Below are 20827 nucleotides of genomic sequence, written 5' to 3'. Positions count from 1 at the left end.
GTTCAAGGACTGCTTGGCACAGTCCGTATGCATGTGAAACAAAAAAAATAAACCCCTCCGTTTTGAGTTTTTTTTACAGTGCAATGACCTGTCCGAATGCTTACCCAGGAGTAGCACGGCTGAGGCTTAACAAGAGTCTTCCTATATCGTAGCTAAGACTAGGTTAAAAATAAAAACAACATCCCTTTTTAGATACGTTTATGGAGAGAATGACTGTTGCACCGAATGCACAGACATGCAGGCAGGAGAGGTGTTAGCCAGCTCTCTGCGTGCACAGAAGGCTAGCTCTGCAGGTGCAGGAACGACGGCGTCCCTGCCCAAAACCGTGACAGACGTGACCAGGGTGTCTCCGGCACAGCGCTGCGGTTTACTGGTGAACAACTAAAGGCTCTGCCTGCAAACTGTGAATAAATATGTACCTAAATAAATACCGTCTTGGTGTTCGGTTATTAATATGTAGACGTGTAAAACTGTAAAAGATCACACATAGTGTGCTGCATGTGATCATAATAAATCATGAGTCACATGTGCGTGTTCTTTGGCACCAGTGGCTCCGGCTCTGCATTAGAACGGAAAATAAAAAAAATAAAATGAACTCAATTAATTGTTACCCTTTAATATTGTTCTCATATGGTGACCAGCAAGAGGCACGTTCTTGTATATAAATAGCATATCGATAGGACAGTGCCTTCTATTTTTCGTCCGCAGGTGATTTTCACTCAAGTGAAAAATCTCTCATGTCTATTTTTAGAGTTCCCGTTTTAGCTCAGAGGCGGAGAGGGGGTTGGGGGAGGGGGCTGGGATTGGCTGACAACGACTGCAGTGTGCTGTGTGTGGTGTGTGTGTATGTGTGTGTGTGTGTGTGTGCGTGCGTGCGTGTGTTAAGGGGGTGCTGCGCAATGGCTCTCAGCTACACATGAAGACAATGTGCAGTGTACAGTGGAAGAAGAAATAAAGACTGGGGACACTCCTCAAATGCCTGGCACCGTCCACCTCTGTCCGTCAGTCATTTTACAGTCAGGATTACCTCGGCAAGGCCTCGTCTCCGTAACCATGGCAGTGGAAACGTTAAGGAAGCGGTAGTCGAGCAGCCGCGCTTTATGGCAGAGACCTCTGAAATCATCGCTGCTCCAGCGAGAGCTCAGCCCAGCCCCTCCGCCACAAAACAAGTTTGGTTGCTATAGTAACCCGAGTGAGAAAATGAGATGCGCGTTTATTTTTAGATGCCTCTTTCTTACAATTAAGGTCCTGAGGGGTTAAAGTGTGAGCTTATGTTGTGCTTTTTTTAAATTTTGTTTCCCTGCCGATGCACTCATCTCCCTGAGACAAAAGAACACTGTGCAGTGTCTTAGAGTGATGTTAGACGTCAGAATACCAGCACGTTTCATTTTAGGATCTCTCCTTCACCTGACAAGCAGTTTTCTCAAAGACTTCAAACGTTCATGTTTGTTTACCGAAATAACACACATCAGAGAGTACTGTCACCTCTCTGAAAATGCAAGCATCCTCACCATTAATCTCCACTGTTTAGTACAGCAAACATATGCAGCAATGAGAGATTCTGATGTTTACATATTTCAAATACTGTTGAAACAACCAACCTGCACATATTGCAAATCTTAGGCTTTATAATACTTCTTTTAGATGACACTTTAAAAATACGCTTTGGATCTTATGTTTTTTAAAATACCATGCAAAAAATATAAATGGACCGGAGCAAGAGAAATATATCATTTTAACCGACTCTGTTTACATATCACAGGACATATTTCATCTTGACGCAAACATTACCATTTGAAAATAAATAGTGCTTACTCGGGTTTTGAGTGAATGTGCGGAACAATAGCACGTACGCACATCACTGTCAGGGTGGGGACGGAGAGGTTCGCAGACGGTGGGGTGGATGGTGTACGCGCGGGCCTGCGGAGAGTCTCGCCGGTCCCATGGTAACGCACGGAAACGGCTGCACCGCGCACTGAGCCAATCACGGCAGCTTCCAGATGGCCATTCTCATTTACCTGTTATTTACTGTTTAGTGCTCCCGTTCAGGACCGCGACACCGGGTAGCCCCGTGCTAACGCCGTCGCCTGCTCTACAGACGGAGCGTGCCAAGGCAACACAGACCCCCTCAGGCATACCTCTGCCCTTCCTTCTCGTGCCTTATCCACACTATACTGTGTATTTAAAGGTACAATAGGTCATTTCAGACTTTTAATGGTCAAGAGAGGAATAGCAGCAACAAACACCTTCAAACCACAACACTGTTTATCCCTCCCCCTTCTCTGCAAACACGCTGACGTTGACACGCCATTGGCTGTAGCAATTAGAACCAATATTCAATCAATGAGCTTGAATTATTGTACAGATATACAATGTTTTGGTACAGAGTGTCGGGCTGCCAACTGCATATTTTGAAACCCGAATTTAAGGACTATAAACAGGGTGAGTCAACATGTCAGTGAGCCTTTTTCAATGATTGGAAGGGATTTACAATGGTCTTGTAACAATGTTTTAACACTGAAATCTTACCGATTGTACCTTTAATGCTTCGCAGACACCCGCATCCGTGTTGCTTCACAGTGCTGGGTATTCCACGTATTTCCACAGTAATGTGTTCAGATGGTTTTTTTTCAGGTTCAGGTACAGGTTCAGTTTCAGGCTGGTTGCATTGCCCAAGACAAACAGAGCTTTTGTCTGATTTCGAAATCAGACGTGCTGTACTGTAAACACATGCCCACGTCCTCTCCCAATTATGCGGTACCGTGTGACTGCGTGACTCAGGAGTGTTGATGGGGAAAGAGAGAGATCTGTATCCCAGAGCAGGCAGGGGCGGGTGGGGGGGGCGGGGGTGCTGTTGGCACGTTAGGCTTGGGGAATGTGCACCAGCTGTGTTTCTTTCTCACCTGGTTCCGCTTAAGTTTTCCGACCATTAAAATGCTTCCGGGTAGGAGCGTCGCTGTTTATTCTCTCGGTCCAAGCCGAATGCCGATTATAGCAGCGATTTCCAAATGTCGTCAAAAGGCCAAGCTGGCGTGGAACAGCTGGGGCGCCTGCGATCCAGGCCTCTCTCAACTCTGCGCTTGTGTCAGTGACTTGTGTGAAAGGTTCTGGCAAATCTCAAGAATACACATTTCAGCCTGTTTGCTTACTCAACGTTTAAGATTTGTTTTAGTCTTAGCTTCTTCCATTTTTACACTGGCTTCTTCCTCCTGGCACCAAACATAGATGGACACTTTTTTCCTCTCTTGAATAAATGTTCATAGTTTTTCTCTCTTGATGAATTATTTAACCCCGACAGTTTTTCTTTTGTAAAGTAAGCCTTGAGAACTGTGAAACATGTACAAGCCCGTAATGGCACAGGGAATGCTGGGAAAAGGAGCACTGAGGGGGGAAAGGTGCCGGAATAATTTCCAAAATCATCTGTATGCAGTGCACACAACTGCCACATAGGTCTAGTACAAGTGGGACGAGATACAATCATGGTAAAATGGTCACAGACTTGACTATTAGGAGTTATTTCCTGTGTTAACTGCCCCAGTGCTAATATATTTTAGCATTTACAGGCCTTTGGTTTCTCTGTATTGCCTTGCCATAAATGGAAGTGGCAGTTTAAGTTTAGTATTTAGGGTTTATTTGTATATATTTTGACGCACGTTATTTGGGGCCCTATACTCCCGCACGGAAATAGAAGGTATACTGGAAAATATATGAACAAAATATATGAACAAAATATATGAACAAAAAAATATGTGTGCCATGTATGGCACAGCGCCATTTTGCAAAGCAGTGTGTCGAGTTGTGAGCTTTCAGAGGGCCTCACGGGTTCCCCCCTGGGCTAATCTGCCATGCACTGAAGAACAGACGGAGAAGAGCACCTTGAGTAGGCTGGTGAAGTGCAGCACTGCACCGCTCAGAGTTTACTTATTAAAGGAACAGAAACACATCAGGACTGGTCAGAGTTCACTTATTAAAGGAACAGAAACACATCAGGACTGGTCAGAGTTCACTTATTAAAGGAACAGAAACACATCACCGCACCGCTCAGAGTTCACTTATTAAAGGAACAGAAACACATCAGGACTGGTCAGAGTTCACTTATTAAAGGAACAGAAACACATCAGGACTGGTCAGAGTTTACTTGTTAAAGGAACAGAAACACATCAGGACTGGCCAGAGTTTACTTATTAAAGGAACAGAAACACATCAGGACTGGTCAGAGTTTACTTATTAAAGGAACAGAAACACATCAGGACTGGTCAGAGTTCACTTATTAAAGGAACAGAAACACATCAGGACTGGTCAGAGTTTACTTATTAAAGGAACAGAAACACATCAGGACTGGTCAGAGTTCACTTATTAAAGGAACAGAAACACAGCAGGACTGATCAGAGTTCACTTATTAAAGGAACAGAAACACAGCAGGACTGATCAGAGTTCACTTATTAAAGGAACAGAAACACAGCAGGACTGGTCAGAGTTCACTTATTAAAGGAACAGAAACACAGCAGGACTCGCATAGGGCTTGTGAGGACTGTGTGTGTGATATGAGCGAGCGGCTCAATGCAGATGAGGGGTCGGGGGGGGGGGGGGGGGGGGGGGGTTTGAGGGGGAACAGAAGGAAGGAGGAACGGTTAATGCTTCCATAATGAGGTAAACACAAAGACAATGAGACGGTGGGAGGCAGTGAGGGGGAATGAAAAACAGCGCAGTCTGCCTGTCGAATACATTTTCAGACACACGCAAGAAGACTGTGACAGGCAAGGACAACGAGAGGCTGAAAGGGGACCAGCTCTCCCTTGGTTCGGGTTTCATTGTTTGTCCTGCGTGCTTCATGTTTGCATATGTACAGTACTGTGCAGATTAGGCACCCTAGACTTTATTATATATATATGTTTATATTTAGTATAAAAGAACACATTTTCAGATTTCCAAATATTCATTTTCCATTTATTTTACAGAGACATTTATGTGTGTAATTTCAAAAAGTACCATACTACTGTAAGCAATTGACTACTTTTTACATAAAAACGTGATCAAGGCTGTATGAGATCAGAAGCAAGGAGCCAACCAAAGTCTGCAGAAAACTGTGGCAAGTTCTCCAACATGCTTGGAACAACCTCCCTGCCGATTGTCTTATAGAACTGCAGGACAGTGTTGGCTATCTCAGAGAAGTGATGCAGTTTTAACGCCAAAGGGTGGTCACAAAAAATATTGATTTGATTCAATTTTTAACTATTCTGCCAAATTACTAAAATGTAATGTAAAATGTATAGTACATTTATTTAGGACTTTCATTGAATTATTTTTGAAAGAATCTTATCTATACAGAATGTTATACAGGTGCCAAAGACTTTTGCACAGTACTGTATATCTCACATGCATATATTTTGTACATCACTTTGGTACAACTATTGTTGTTTTAAATGTGCTTTATAAACAGAATGTACTTACTTACACCTGGGGAGAATGGGGAGTGGGGGGGGGGAGGGGTATGAATCCTGTGAGATAGTTTTTGTTTTTTCAGTCCAGCAAGTAAAGAAAAAATACTAAATGTGGGTGTTAGAGAAAAGAAGTTGGATTTAGTGATTAGCGTTTGTCAGGGGGAGTCGACGTGGCGTCGGATATGCGGAAGATTTCCTATTTATTTACACATCCCACATGTCATGCATTTCCGCGTTCCGCGTTATAATTATCCCGGAGCCTTTCCTTATCGCGGTGGTGATGTGCAGTAAACGCTCCGCATGTTGGCGGTGGGATGGAACGCAAACTCACCGTGTTCCGAACGCCAAGTTAACTCTGCATGTTCCAAACAGTGCGACTTTCATGACGAATAACTAAAACTTTTACTGAACGATCAGCTTTGGTTTGTGTGTAAAGTATGATGCCTTCTGTTTTCATAAAAAACTTGGTATGAGTCAAATGCGCGATCCATTTCAGCGTACAGTGACATGGTAACTGTGCTCCACAGATACATTGCGTTGGGGAAGCTGTTGCTAACGAGAGACTACAAACAGGGCAGGCTTATACGCCGGTGTTCGGACCCTCGTGAGCTAACACGGTCTACTGAACACAGGGACGTTGTGCAGTTATTTGTCATTTTCTCTATAATTATTGGTCCAATTCACATGAATCAAAGTGTTTTAGTGTCCAAGATCTGAGTCAATAAGCAACCATAATCATAAACCACATTCCTCAGGAGAAAAACTACCATTGAACAGACGTTAGCTTCTGGTGGAAGCAGCTGCTAACCCGTGTTCTGTACGTTTACATTAGCTGGGCTGTGAACAGACTCGGTTGAGATGAGGTTTCCTCCAACGCATCCACACGAGCCCTCTATCGGACTGAAATAAGTCAGTGTCCTAAAAACGAAATCATCTGCCCTGTGAAAGTACACAGGAGGTGTCAGATGTCTCATTTCTGAACGTGGGCTGGGACTATTCATTGTTAACAGGGAAGGGGCAGTAATCCAATGTTATGGCATGTTGTGGTTATGTAATTTGTTAACGTGGGCTTGTGTCAAACATGCCACGAGCTGCTTTTCTGTAAATAGTCGCTTCATAGCGGATAGATGTTGGGTCATGTATATTGACATTAGGTACAGTTACAGTTATTTAGCGGAAGCAAAGTGAGTTACAGTTGATTAGACTAAGCGATGGAGCGATGTGGTGTCACAGGCCTAGCCAAGGGTCCAACAGCTGCACGGATCTTATCATGGCTACACTGAGGCTTGAACCACCCGTCATGTACCTTAGCCACTAGGCTACAGGCTGCCCCACACCACAGCAGCCCCTGTGAAGGTAGGGTTACTTCTGCATCATTACATTACATTACATTATTGGCAGACGCTCTTATCCAGAGCGACGTACAGTTGATTAGACTAAGCAGGAGACAATCCTCCCCTGGAGCAATGCAGGGTTGAGGGCCTTGCTCAAGGGCCCAACGGCTGTGCGGATCTTATTGTGGCTACACCAGGATTAGAACCACCAACCTTGCATGTCCCAGTCATTTACCTTAACCGCTATGCTACAGGCCGCCCCATAGGTCAACCCATAGGTCATCCCGTTCATAGGTCAACCAGCCGTCTGGCTGTGGTGTGAGCTTCTATAATCACTTGGCCCAGGCCTGCATGGGGTTCCTCTGGACCCTCTGAGATAGTGGGGCGACACGGCTCAGGCAGTAAGAGCAGTCATCTGGCAGTCGGAGGGTTGCCGGTTCGATCCCCCGCCCGGGCTGTGTCGAAGTGTCCCTGAGCGAGACACCTAACCCCCAAATGCTCCCAACGAGCTGGTCGGCGCCTTGCATGGCAGCCAATCGCCGTCGGTGTGTGTGAGTGTGTGTGTATGAATGGGTGAATGAGAAGCATCAATTGTACAGCGCTTTGGATAAAGGCGCTATATAAATGCCAACCATTTACCGTAGTGCCAAGGGGGAAGCTTGCCCTGGAATAACTCTGACACTCTGTCCCTTGTTGTCAGCTGTGGTAGCAGCAGGTGTGTGTAATTAGCACTGTTTCATGGAATGCTTGTCTGAGGACTCTTGCGTCTCTACTCTCTCCGCCTACTCCCCATCTTGTGAAAAAAGAGCACATGAATCCACGCACGCGCGCACGCACGCGCACACGCACACGGACTGGTTCAAATCTGTGGGCTACTAACTATGAAAAAATGCAGTCCTATACAGTACATTAAAATGTTACTATACGGTGGTAGCGGTGTTGTACAATGGTGGATGAACTGGACTTGCAGCCGTGGGTTTGGTTCCCAGTTGGGGCACTGCCACTTGTACCCTTGCGCCAGGTAATTAGCTTAGATTGCAGCAGTAAATATCCAGTCGTATAAATGGATTGTTTGCCAGTTGCAATCTGCGTGAGTTACTCTGTATTAGGGTCTCTAAAAGCTAAAAGCTTAAACGCGGATGTTAAACAATGGACTGAACAGGTGGCACGTCTTAAAAGTAATGGGGCTACACAAGTATGATTCCAAGGGCTCTCCTTCTGTAGGCATTTTTAAGTGTTTATAAAGGTTATTGAAACTATTATTCACCGCCTTTTATGTACAGTACACATATCATTTACCTAGCGCTTATAATGCAGCGTTTCAGTGCATGTCCCAAATTAGACCATTCTCACATTTTATAAATTGAGTTATCAATGTTCATCAAGGATCAAATTATTTCATAAAATATTCATTGTTCTTGGCAGGGTTCTGATGCAGCCTGCGCTAAAATAATGTGTCTAAATGAGTGGTGCCGTAATGTCGAACCTCTGCACTATGTGTGGCTCCTCTGGCCTGTGCGGTCTCCTTGGTGAGTGTGTGTGTGTGTGGTTTGTATGTGCTGCACAGTCCTTGCACAGTGAGATCCCGCCACTTCTGTCTCTCGCTCTTCCTGGGTGACCTACAGAGGATGCTGCATTGTGTGGAATGTGGGTAGACTGCAGTAACAATGGCCTGAGGGCCCAGGGCTGATTGAGACGTCACCGGTCTCTTATGATGTTCTTTTTGTGTCAGCCATTTTCTCTCAGCCCTGCGCACAATTATGCCTGACAGTGACAGTCGCTGTGATTGGACTGTAGAACGTGCTACGGTGGACAGTGTCGTGCACTGTGATTGGCCACTGAACAGCATTATGCCTTACAGTGTCATGCAACGTGATTGGCCACTGAACAGTGTCATGCAATGCGATCGGCCACTGAACAGTGTCACAGACTGGGATTGGTCACAGAACAGCATTGTGCAGAACAGTATACACTATGATTGGTTGCACATCTCTGCGAATGGCTCTGTGAAAACGCCTACAAAAATAAATAAAATAATAATAATAATAATAATAGAATCATCAAGCATTTCAATGAGGAGTTTCAGTTTGAGGCTATGGGCCACCATGCCGGGTTTCAGGCTGAGATCTTAATTGGAAAACCTTCCCCTCAGTGGCACGGAGTCTTTTATTGCAGTGTCTCAGTAAAACTGAAGCTGAATGTGGCACAAATGGGCTTGCATCAATCATCTATTATGAGGTGGCAATGGCAAACTCAGTTGCTCGAGTTTCTGTATTATGCATGCATTTTCTTGCCCAGATAAAAATAGATCCAGTTATTATCTGAAATGGATATGAATCGACCAACAATGTGACTTATATCTAACTAGTGCAGTTCATAAAACCGACACCGAGGATAAGAACTCTACTTTATTTCAGTATAAATACTTTAACTGAATAAATAATGAACTGGTAAGTAAAAAAAATAAAAAATAAAAAAAGCTACGTGCAAGTAATGGTGGTATGTACAGCAGCCTAAAAATAACCATCAGATTTCATCCTTTTATCTAAAGTCCAGCTGTTACAATCTCAGCTGAGGGGGAGAAAGCAGCAGCTTGTTAAACTGCCACTGTACACACTGAATTATAGAGGAAAGATTTATGATGATATAATATCAGATGTTCCCGTCATCCGATTGTTTTGAATGTCCTAAAAATGTCCTTTGTGTTTGTCGAACGCGAGGGAGACGCCGTAAAAAAAACGTTATTTGCTTTGAGCGGGAAAAATAAGGAGCAGACACGCGACCTATGGGATGCCACTTTGGTACGCAACCCAGATCTGCTCCCCGTGCTTTTCTTTTCTCAAGCACCCAGAGGGAGTTCATGTGCTTCAAGTATTTTGAAACCTAACCTCTACGGTTTATCACTGGGAGTAAAGCATAAATCATCCTCGGGAAAGGTGCATTTATCTGCAAACGCCGCTGGGATTTCAACTGGTTGGTCAGAGACAACTATTATGTTGTTGTTGTTTTTTTGGCCCAGGAATCTCTCAGCAGAGGCTTAATGCAGCCACAGTTTCATTGGACGCAGCAGGGGAGAGCGTATTAGGGATGAGATCGATATTTCCGACTGTCGGGAATTCTGTGTGTCGTAAAATGTGGCACTTTGATGTGCCCGTTGAATTCGTTTAGCTTTGCGTATGAAAATGTATCGAGTGCATTTGTGGGCTCCCAGGGGTGGTTCCACGATAATTGAGAAAGCAAGGTGGCTGAAAACATCCTGCTGTGAATGGCTTTAGTGGTGCTATCCTTCAACCCTTCTCCTAATTGTGGTTTAATTGGGTCTTGGTTGCGGATGCTAAACCATTTACTGAGGGAATTAGATCGATGCCAGAGTGTTGCGGGCAGTTTATGGGCAGCTGGGCAAGGGGTTTTTTCGCAGATCCTGACTGTGGTGATACATTGTGGTGATACCTTTCTGAATAGCATCTGCCCAGCTAACACAAAATGGTTGCTGCGAAGCAGTGTCAATGTGATAACATCGACAAAACATTCCAGCAACATTGTGAGAACATTAGCTGGGTGGGCAGCAGTAACAGTGAAAAGCTATGAGACTAACTACAGAGTAGCGTATAGCCTGCCTTACAAGAAGAAAGGAGGTTGCCTTCATCTTACCACTGTTACAGGCAATCCGTTTCATCTCATTTTCATTGTTTTTTTCTGAATCAGTCTTGAGTGAGGTTTTGTGTACCTGGTTGGGAATTCCACAGATTACCAGATGTTATCGGTAGGTGAGTAGATTTGTAGTTTGTAGTGCCTAAATCCCTTATGATCCCTAAAGCCGAGTTAATGCGTCGAACTGGTAAAATATCTTGCGCTAAAAACGGCTCTCATCATTTGCGTGCGTGTACGGTAGCATTTCTGTGCGGGTAAAGTTTAAATGCGTTTTGATCGCTGGAGAGTCGACACCCCTTGGTTCCCATTCTGTGCCATGACATTTGGAGCACACGGGCTCTGGGAGTTTTTTGTGGTGTGAGAATATTAGGCGCTCCGCAGGATATTGACAGGGACAATCTGTTTCCTTAATTAAAAGGGGGGGGAGGGGGAGGGGGAGGGGGCGCCACCTGTTGAATTCATCATGATTATTTTTTTGATTAATTTACTGAATACTAAGTTTTTTCTTTTAATTTGTTATCGTGTGTGGGCGTGCATGTGAGTGAGTGAGAGAGTGAGCGAAAGAAAGAGAGAGAGAGAGAGACAGAGACAGAGAGAGAGTGTTTTCCAGGGAGGCAAAGAAGGGGAGTGTTTACAGCAGTAGGTGGTACGGGAACAGCAGAAGGTGTTAGAGGGACAGGATTTACAGCAGAAGGTGGTAGAGGGACAGGGTCTATAGCAGAAGGTGGTAGAGGGACATGGTCTACAGCAGAAGGTGGTAGAGGGACAGGGTCTATAGCAGAAGGTGGTAGAGGGACATGGTCTACAGCAGAAGGTGGTAGAGGGACAGGGTCTACAGCAGAAGGTGGTAGAGGGATATGGTCTACAGCAGAAGGTGGTAGAGGGACATGGTCTACAGCAGAAGGTGTTAGAGGGACAGGGTCTACAGCAGGAGGTGGTAGAGGGACAGGGTCTACAGCAGAAGGTGGTAGAGGGACATGGCCTACAGCAGTAGGTGGTAGAGGGACAGGGTCTATAGCAGTACGTGGTAGAGGGAGAGTCACGACTTGTTTAATTGAAAGCATCTAACCGGTGCTGAGAAGCTCATCAGAGGTGACAAAGAGGAATTATCTTGAGGGCCGGAGGGTGTGACTTAGTCAACTGGTAAACGTCCCCATCCTATTACACCACAAAAGCCTCATTACCACGCCGCCCAAAACAAGACCGGCCCTGCACAAGGGCCACTGACGACACTCGTCTGTTTTCCGAGAAAACCAATTATTCCATTATCCAAGCAAATCCACGGGGATTTCATCTTACGCGATTACAAAGCTCTCTTCAATGTCCAAACAGTCCCAGCGCAGCCACCGATTCAGCGCCTCTCTCTCCTCACAGTCCAACCGACACGGCGAGGCGGTCCTGCTCAACGTCGGTCTTAGAGCGTAATCGTAAAATGTTATGAAAGTATCAATAAAACATTTTGTGTGTGTCAGATCAGAGCCATCCCCCGGTGGGTCGGTAGGAGGCTTGCAGGTGTGGATTCAAGGCTTGCTTGGCCTCCGGGTCTTACGCGGCGCGTGCTGGGATTCCGCGTTGCGCTGTAGACGGGGGGAGACGGATTTAAATGAAAGCCATAACTCTCCACTGCGCACATTTGCCCTTGCACACGCGGCCGCTGAGGGACGGCGAAATGTATTCAGCTTCTCCAAAGACCCTTTAACTTTGGAGGATGTTGAAGAGAAATCACGCTGGTTCACAGTTCACTCATTATACGTGCTAATCTGCAAGTCCCTCTGGATGATACGGTCTAAATGAATAAATCTTTCCACCTGAACGGGGATTTGCTCTCAGCCTGGCGATAAACCAAACACGATAGGTACACACATTCGTGGGAATGATATCTTAAGATGGTATCAACTACAGCTATAGTTTGTAATAGAATAATATAATGTGGTTTTATCTGTGCATTACTGCGGTTCAACAAATCTAATGTAAATTTGACAGTATTTATACCTTTTTTTTCATAGTATTTGTGTATAAAGCTGAATACATATGGAGGAAATTCAGGTTGTGTACCTTGCTCAAGAGTCCAATGGCAGTGTCCTACCCTGCCTCGAACTGGCAACCTTTGGGCTAAAAGTACCGTGTCCTAACACTTATACTGCACAGCTGCCCTGTATATACTTACAGTGTATACATATGTAACACCATTGAGATATGTCAGTATATTACACATACTGTACAACACAGCTGAAAAATATGATTGCATATAACTCTGACCTTTAAACTGACAGGATGATGCACAAGAAAATAAATAAGCTTATACATGAAAATACGCTGTTAACAGATGCACCCCAGATTACTTAATTATTAAATTCCAAATGTGGGTAGGCACATGGATTCTTTCAGATGTCAGTATTTGTGCTGTGTTACAGGGGTTCAGAAACTACTTCTGAGGTTTATTAACACGGTCCTATCTTTATCAGTCCTCTTTGCCATTAGCCTTCGTTTCACACAAATTATTAAGTTTCAGTGGCTTCAGTGTCCAATTGAGCAAATGATGCTGCGTCTTTTTATCTCTATAGCGGTGCCACTTCGGTCTGAACAGATTGGTATCAGTGTGATTAAAAGGATTCTGATGCAAAGTAGAATGGGATCGTATCTGCTGCTTCTACAAACCGTCTCCAGCCCACGGCAGCTCTGAGCATGAACTACAGCTAATGTGAGAAAGCGCGGCGTTTAATTTACCGCGCACTCGAAGTTGAAGAGGAAGTGTAATCAGCTTTTTTCGTTTGTCCTTGTTTACTCCGTTGTTGCTTTGTGTTCATTTGTCACTGGCGTGTCCATTTACAAATTAGCACCCACCATTTTTTTTTCTGTGTTTTAAGGAATATCTACTGCATGAGTCATTAAAGTAGAAAAAAAAATTATATATATATATATATATATATATATATATATATATATATATATATATGAAAATGAAAGCAGGGTAGAAAATCCCTCTCTCTTCCCGGAGTCTATTACCATACATTTGATTTTGTCTTGCTTTACATTCCGTTTGATGCCAAGAAAATATTCGCTCCCAATACCGACTCCAAAGAATTTCTTAAGAAAGGAAAATATAAGGATTGCACTCACACTCACACTCACACTTTTATCGTTCTCAGTTCTGTGCTGTAAACACCTTAGCCTAACGGGGCTAAGAGGTATCGTGCTGTCTGCTAAGACCAGCAGAAACGTGGGAACACGCATTACGCGAGCACACACCTACAGTAGCAGTAACTCCACGCATCCTGCTCTTCCCCTTGCGATTCGGTTAATACAATAACGAGCAGAATGGGCTTGGCTTTCAGCCTCCGAAACTCGCTCGCTTAAGTCCTTTGTTCCCTCCAGCGTAATTTAATTTGTTGGTGACAGGGACGGCTCAATCCGCCCCTCGTCCCACTTATTAAAAAGCACCGAGCAGCCGGACGCTGACCGACAGAGGAAGGAGCTCTTTCAAGGTGGAATGATGTCATTCTCATAGTGGAGCTGCTTTTCATCAATTTTTTATTCTTTTTCACAAGAAATCTGATTTGATTCTTCCACAGGGCGGCCTGTAGCGTAGTGGTTCAGGTACATGACTGGGACCCGCTAGGTCGGTGATTTGATCCCCGGTGTAGCCACAATAAGATCCGCACAGCCGTCGGGCCCTTGAGCAAGGCCCTTAACCCTGCGTTGCTCCAGGGGAGGATTGTCTCTTGCTTAGTCGAATCAACTGTACGTCACTCTGGATAAGAGCATCTATTAAATGCCATTAATGTAATGTAATGTAAACTGGTGACTACCTTATATTTGAATGTAATGTAGCATACTGTACAACTTCTTCTGACAAAACTCTATAGTCAGCCTGGCGAATGCAGTCATGTGGTAGGTTACATCTTTACTAAAAACTAACCTGACTGTGAATTTAATGCCACTCAGTAAATGTACTTTTTATTGTCAAAAAGCATCAACAAAGTTGTGGAGCTTCCTTACTCACGTTTTTGCTCTTTCAAACCACAACAACAAATTTCAGTCTCCAACTATAACAAACAACTGTCGAGAAATGTAAAACTGATCAGTATTCAGTCAAATGTGATCATCCGCAAGGTAAGTTAGAATGCAAGCCAGTTCATCGGCAAGATTAGAAAACCGTTAATGTGACAGATTCATACAGTATTTTTGGTTTTGGTTTTGGTTCTCTCTTATTTCCCAAATTCCCCTCCTTGCCTGGAAGTTCCCCTGAAGCACTCAAAATCTGGCCCAATAGGGGTCTCGTGATTGAATCAGTCCTATTTAGCATTTACATCACAGACCCACCCTGTGCACATCTGTTTTCCTGGAATGGGCTTTGTAACCTTTTAAAAGGCTAAAAGTCCAGAGAGTTGTTTGGATGCCAAACTCCACAAAGAAACCCACAAATAACCCCCCAAAATGGGCTATGCATCTGGGTTCAAATTTATGAACTGGGAAAAGGAGGATGAACAAGAACAACGGTAACATTAACAGTGATGCCGAAGAGAAACCCGGCATATGGAGTAGGCAGAGGAGCCAATAAGATCTACGGGTGTCCAACCTCTTAATAATATTGATTATGGATAACTGTCTTCCAGCCACCGCACTGGAAATACAGCCAGAGGATTGTCAGATTAATACACTGCTTATAGGTCGCTGATTATCCTTGTGTGCTGAGGAGGCACACGTACTGGATGGATAGGCTATCGGCATTGACTGGTGCCAGCCCCCATTGGATGGCCAGGCTGTTGGCATGGACTAGCGCCAGCCCCCATTGGATGGCCAGGCTGTTGGCATGGACTAGCGCCAGCCCCCATTGGACGGGCAGATTATCTGCACTGACTGACAGCAGCCCTTATTGGGTGGGCGGGCTATCGGCGTTGACGGCCAGAGAAGGTCCCGGTTTTATTGATCGCTGCTCCCAAAGCAACATAACGGGGATGATTCAGGGAGGTGGGGGTTGAGGCTTCGACAGTCAAACAGGCAGTACTGGAGAGGGAACCCCCGAACCATCGTGCCAATCTCTGCCAACCAGGCCCATGACTTAAGGCCCTTCCGCACCAAGAACGGTAGCTATAGCGATATCGATGTGAGCATCCACACGGGCGAATGATAGAGTTCTGTAAATGGCCTCTCGGTTACGTCATCTGCCATTTTCAACTTGACGCCTGGTAAATTTGGATGGATGTTGGCTATCAGTTTTATTGTTCATGCAGTTGGAAAAAAACGGCTCTGAAAGTGATCCCAATTATATTGTTCATCACTGCTGTTGTCAATATAGTGTTGTGTTCACCACCACCCACTTAAGCCTTTTTCGATTTTTAAAACAACATATTTAGAGTTTTCGTTATAGTTATGGTGTGGACGGGCCTTAAAATCGAAGGCCCAGAAAAGTGGCTCTTCTTATTCTTGCCTGCTGAAGATCTCTGCAGCTGTGAGGTAATGCAGTGCAGGGCAACGGCTAAGGAACCTAAAGGTTGTTGGTTCAATCCCCCAGGTTGACAGCTGTGTAAGTATCTCTGGATAAGCGAGTGCTAAAAGCCTGTGCTCACAGCATCGCTGGGGAGAGCCAGTGTGCATAAGCACACAGCCTGCCCAGTTCTGCCTGCCCAGAGACCATGGTCTGTGTGACCAAGCTTAAAATTAATTTACTAATAAGTGGTCTCTGTAGTTTAGCCGAGTTGCCTGACAGGCCTTAGATCAGAGAGAGGAACATGGTCTCTGACAGACACTCTTGGAATGGAAGGACCCAATTTTTTTTTTCCCCTGAACATGGATTGAGAACCTTCATCCATACAGTAATATTCAGAAACTGGTCCTTAGCCGAATTACCATTTTTCCAGTATCATGTCTAACTTTAAAAACAGCAACACCAAAAATGGCGTAGTGGCTCAGGTACATGACTGGGAGCTGGTGCAACAATAAGATCCGGACAGTTGTTGGGCCCTTGAGCAAGGCCCTTAACCTCGCACCCCTCTGGTGGTTGTCCCCTGCTTACTCTGTAACTGCAAGTCACATTGAATCGAGGCATCAGCATTAATAACTGATTCTATTCGATTTATAGACACCATTTACAGTAAACCAGATATAGAAGCCAATAGGAGGGGAAGGATGTGAGGAATAAAGAGTCCTTTCAGTAGTGCACTTCCTGCTGTGGTTCATTTCAGCATCACATGAAAGAAATTAAATGAAATAGAAGCCCTTGCTTTAGATTTTAGATACAGTTTAAACCCCATATGGTTTATAGCAGCGCAGGGCTGTATTGCTGCTGAGTGTTTGAGTGGGGCAGACTGCAGGAGTATACGAGGGAAGGGGGGGGTCTCAGCACAGCTGCTGGGAGCTGCCAGTGGGGCCTGGTCTGTACTATAAAAAGGAATGTGTTGACACCGACAGCATTGTGACATTATTGCTTGTCCTACGACGCGGTGTGGTTTAATTAACACCGCACGAGAGGCACCGGCCCCACCCCCCAAAAAAAAACTCCGCCGGAAACCCTGCTCACACTCCCGCCGCCCCCCCCCCGAACGGAGCCGGCAGGTGCGTCAGGAGCGGAGGTGGGAGACTACGGCGCTGAGGCAGGGTGGTTCCTGCAGCTCCGCTCTGACACAGAGGCGCGGGGTCTGGTGACAGAAACGATCCGCGGTTAACGCCCGTGCCGCGGTCTTCTTTTTTGTCGGCTGCCGGGGCGATGCGCAGCACGTGAATCCCACGTCTGCCCTTCGACAGGAGGGGGGGGGGGGGGGGGGCGCGTATCAGAACGCCCCGCGTTAACATCGTCACCTCCCTCACTGTCGTCAGCGTCGACGGCAGCATCAGGGGGGCAACAGCTGTCGATCCCCCCGCCCCCCCCCCCACCACCACCACCGCCACCGCCACCGCCGCCCTACTTCATCGTGTGAATCATTCTTCTTCTTCTTCTTCTTTCCTTTTTTTCCACACAGCTTGAGCACGAGGAGGAGAAGAAGCGGTTCGAGGAGGGGAAAGCACGCTACCTGCAGAACAAGGCCAAGAGGCTGGCCGAGAAGGAGCGTCAGCAGTGACTCGTCCCTCCCCCGCCCCTTAGCCACGAGACGAAATGTAGCCCTCGGGACGCCTCAACACCGCTCTCCAGCACATCTTAAATGACCCGTCCCTACCTTAGAAGACCTAATAGAACAAGAGGAGGAGGCACCGCATCTAGCAGTCACGCTCAAAACGCCTTGTCTTCTTCACCTTGTGTTTCTGTCCTGCATACCAAAGCATCTACATGTATGTTTAAGGGAAAATAATCAGAGAAATAATATAAATATATATAATGTATATATTATAAACCATGTTTGGTGTTTTTTTGTTTTATTTATGACGGCTGTAATCACCCGTGTCCTGTTGAAATAAAGAGCGTTCACGCTGCGGATCGATACCGAGACTCCCCCCCCGCCCCCGTGCCGTGTCCTTCTTCCTGACCCCGCCGAGACAAACGCAGACGCTGTCACCCAAAAGAGGGATCCCACAATGCAACACTCATCCCTTTCACTGTGCTGCGGCTCAGAGAAGCCAGCTCAAGGACTGTGACTCAGCCCACTGCATGCTCTCTCTCTCTCTCTCTCTCTCTCTTTCTTTCACTCTCTCTTTCACTCTCTATGATAGCATGCGAGCTCTATGTAGGCAAAGGGGGACTGAAGTCAATGACGTATTGGGGGGGAAGGTTCTCCTGGTTGCAGATAATCTGCCGCAGTAAACGGCGGTTGCTGTCCTTGGAGACCTCTGGGGAGGGGGCTAGCCATGCACAGAGCTGGATCTGTGATGAATGGACCATATCGCCTGTGCCCTCTGATCCCAACCCCCCTCCCTCCCCCAGCCTGGGTTCTTCTGACTCCCACTCAGAAAAGTGCATCTCTGACATAATTTTACACTGCAGTTGACAGGCAATCACTCAACACACAAGATGATTATGATTGCGCAGTAAATAACAGGCTCTTTTCTGTCAGGTGTCTGTCAGAGTCAGGATGGACTATGGACCCGGTTCTTTGGTTCAAACTGAAAGGGATTCTGACTACATAACTTAGTCAGAGTGGCATCGACCTGCCTTGTGAACATTAAGATATACATTTCATGAAATAAGATACAGTGCAGTTATTGCAATAGTCTCAGGCAACGAAGAAAATGACAGCGCTCTTTGACAGCGACCAAAGTATAGCTAATAAGTGCTTATGTCAGCCAAAAAGACGACAGCATGAAAGTAGCTTGTGCCACCATTTTGGCTGAAAATCAGAGTACATCACTCTAAAAAGTACAGGGTATGAGGCTCATTAACAAGGGTGCCAATTTAGCTGTACCTTTGTTCTCGATTCCTACCGGTTCCTTTGAGCCGAGTCACTGTGAACCCTGCTTGAAATAGGAGTTTTGACATACCTACATTTATATATTCAACCCCGGCAGTTAGTATATAATCAGCTCTTTACCTTCCAACAGCAAAAAACTAAAAAGCAAACACGGTTCCCTCTGTGTCGGCCGTTCGAAATGTCAGCCCAAAGCCCTCCCTGCAGATTCGCTAACTAATAAGGATCTAATAATGCAAACAAGTTCACTGTTCTTCCCCCCGGAGACGAGCGAAGAATCTCCGCCAAGAATCTGCTCTCCATTTTCTTAGCGACGAGGCATGGGGCAACTTGTTGCAATTATAATGGGCTTTTGTCTTGTTGATTCACCTCCTTAAAAGAGTGGAGCCTTCCCCCCCCATTTATCATTAGGCCTGATAAGCAAGCCTAGTTTGGCGCTTGACAGCCCACTAAGAATAACAATGCATACGGAGATGTTTAAAAGCAGGAGACAACCGCGGGGGCAACAGGAAAGGTCTATTTTGACGAGAAAAGGTATTATCCACGTAACCTGCTAATAAATCAATCCCGTGGCTGAATGACAACGAATTGCAAAATGAGCCACGTAAATATCAAGTGTCACAATGAATAAACCTGCCACACAGAGGAATACACAGAGGAAGACTTTTGGGTAGGGGGCAGGGGGGGCTTGTCTGGATGGGCAGGACAGGGTTATAAACTTCTGATGAGAAGGAAGTCTCACCTTCTCTACAGTCATTACCTGCTGCCTTTAAAATGTGCATAAAAAGCAGACGTGGCTAGCTGACAATGAAATGCGGAACCCAACCAACACAGACACAGACGTAAGTCTGCCAGAGGCCAGCATTTAACAAGAACATGCAAACCATGGAAACTGCACCTTTTTTTTTTTTTTACGTACTTTGCACAGAAAACAACTCAACGAGAGCTTGTTCCTTGATAACTGAACTAGTCTGAAATGATGTTTTTGCTTGAAGGAGGGATTTCTGTAACTGACAACCTACTCCCATCTCTGTCCCTGACTAGGAGCCCCCGACATCAACAGCCTCACACCTGGTCTTATACCCGGTCTTATTCCTGGTCTTATACCCGGTCTTATACCTGGTCTTATACCCGGTCTTATACCCGGTCTTATACCTGGTTTTATTCCTGGTCTTATACCGGTCTTATACCCGGTCTTATACCCGTTCTTATACCCGGTCTTATACCCGGTCTTATACCCGGTCTCATACCCAGTCTTATACCTGGTCTTATACCTGGTTTTATTCCTGGTCTTATACCCGGTCTAATACCCGGTCTTATACCTGGTTTTATACCTGGTCTTATACCTGGTTTTATTCCTGGCCTCACCCTACTGGTCCTAACTACTGAACCTGCTGTGCCTTCTCCACATCCCGATCCCGGCTTCAGCGCATCACCATCCAGGGTAAGTGCAGGATTATCGTAGTAAACAGGCGCCTCAAACAATGGCGGTATTCTCTGCAGCTTTAAATGAAGCTCTGAAAACGTTCTGCCGGTTCATCTGCTAATTAACCCGTCCTCGACATCGGTTTCTGTGTGTCGATGTCCTCGCCGGGGAGCCCGATACCAGCGATATGATTTGTAAGTGTAACTGTTTTCCGTCATTAAAAGACAAAAAGACAAAATATGTAGAACAATTATCCAGCATTGTGACTGCATTGGAAAGGTTAGTGTCAGTCATTTTGTGCAGTTTGCATAAGTCTCTTCATTATGGGTGACAGGGAGCATTAGAAAGATAAATCCTGCTTTTTATGAAACCAGCTATTGACAATAGCAAGTCCATTAACAAGGAAACTCATGTAGCTGTTTCTGGTGTTCCTGTAAAAAATGGATCAGATTCAATGCAATTCTAGGTGCATACAGACAACATAAAAAATAATACTAAAGTAGAAAAATAGATATAAAATAAAGCAGAATGTAAATAAAAATAAATATTTACAATAATGAGATGGGTGTTAGACCATTTTCAGACCATTTACACTACAATTCAATTAATTATTTTACTTGAATGTAATTTAATATAAAA

At 45.3% G+C, this 20827-nt stretch overlaps 1 protein-coding gene across 2 annotated transcripts in view; it reads left to right on the top strand.

Annotated features, from left to right (window-relative positions):
* The window catches only part of acot7 (acyl-CoA thioesterase 7), a 96716-nt gene extending 78861 nt beyond the window's left edge, over positions 1–17855 (top strand). For both annotated transcript variants that reach the window (XM_061258063.1, XM_061258064.1), the window contains exon 10: positions 17386–17855. In XM_061258063.1, coding sequence (XP_061114047.1) covers positions 17386–17484 — 99 coding nt within the window. In that variant the 3' untranslated portion in view covers positions 17485–17855. The remainder of the gene's footprint in view (positions 1–17385) is intronic.
* Positions 17856–20827: the final 2972 nt, after the last annotated feature.

The sequence above is a fragment of the Conger conger genome, chromosome 10 (assembly GCF_963514075.1).
Source record: "Conger conger chromosome 10, fConCon1.1, whole genome shotgun sequence".
In the NCBI taxonomy this organism is placed as follows: Eukaryota; Metazoa; Chordata; class Actinopteri; order Anguilliformes; family Congridae; genus Conger; species Conger conger.
This window is presented reverse-complemented; position numbering and strand designations above follow the sequence as displayed.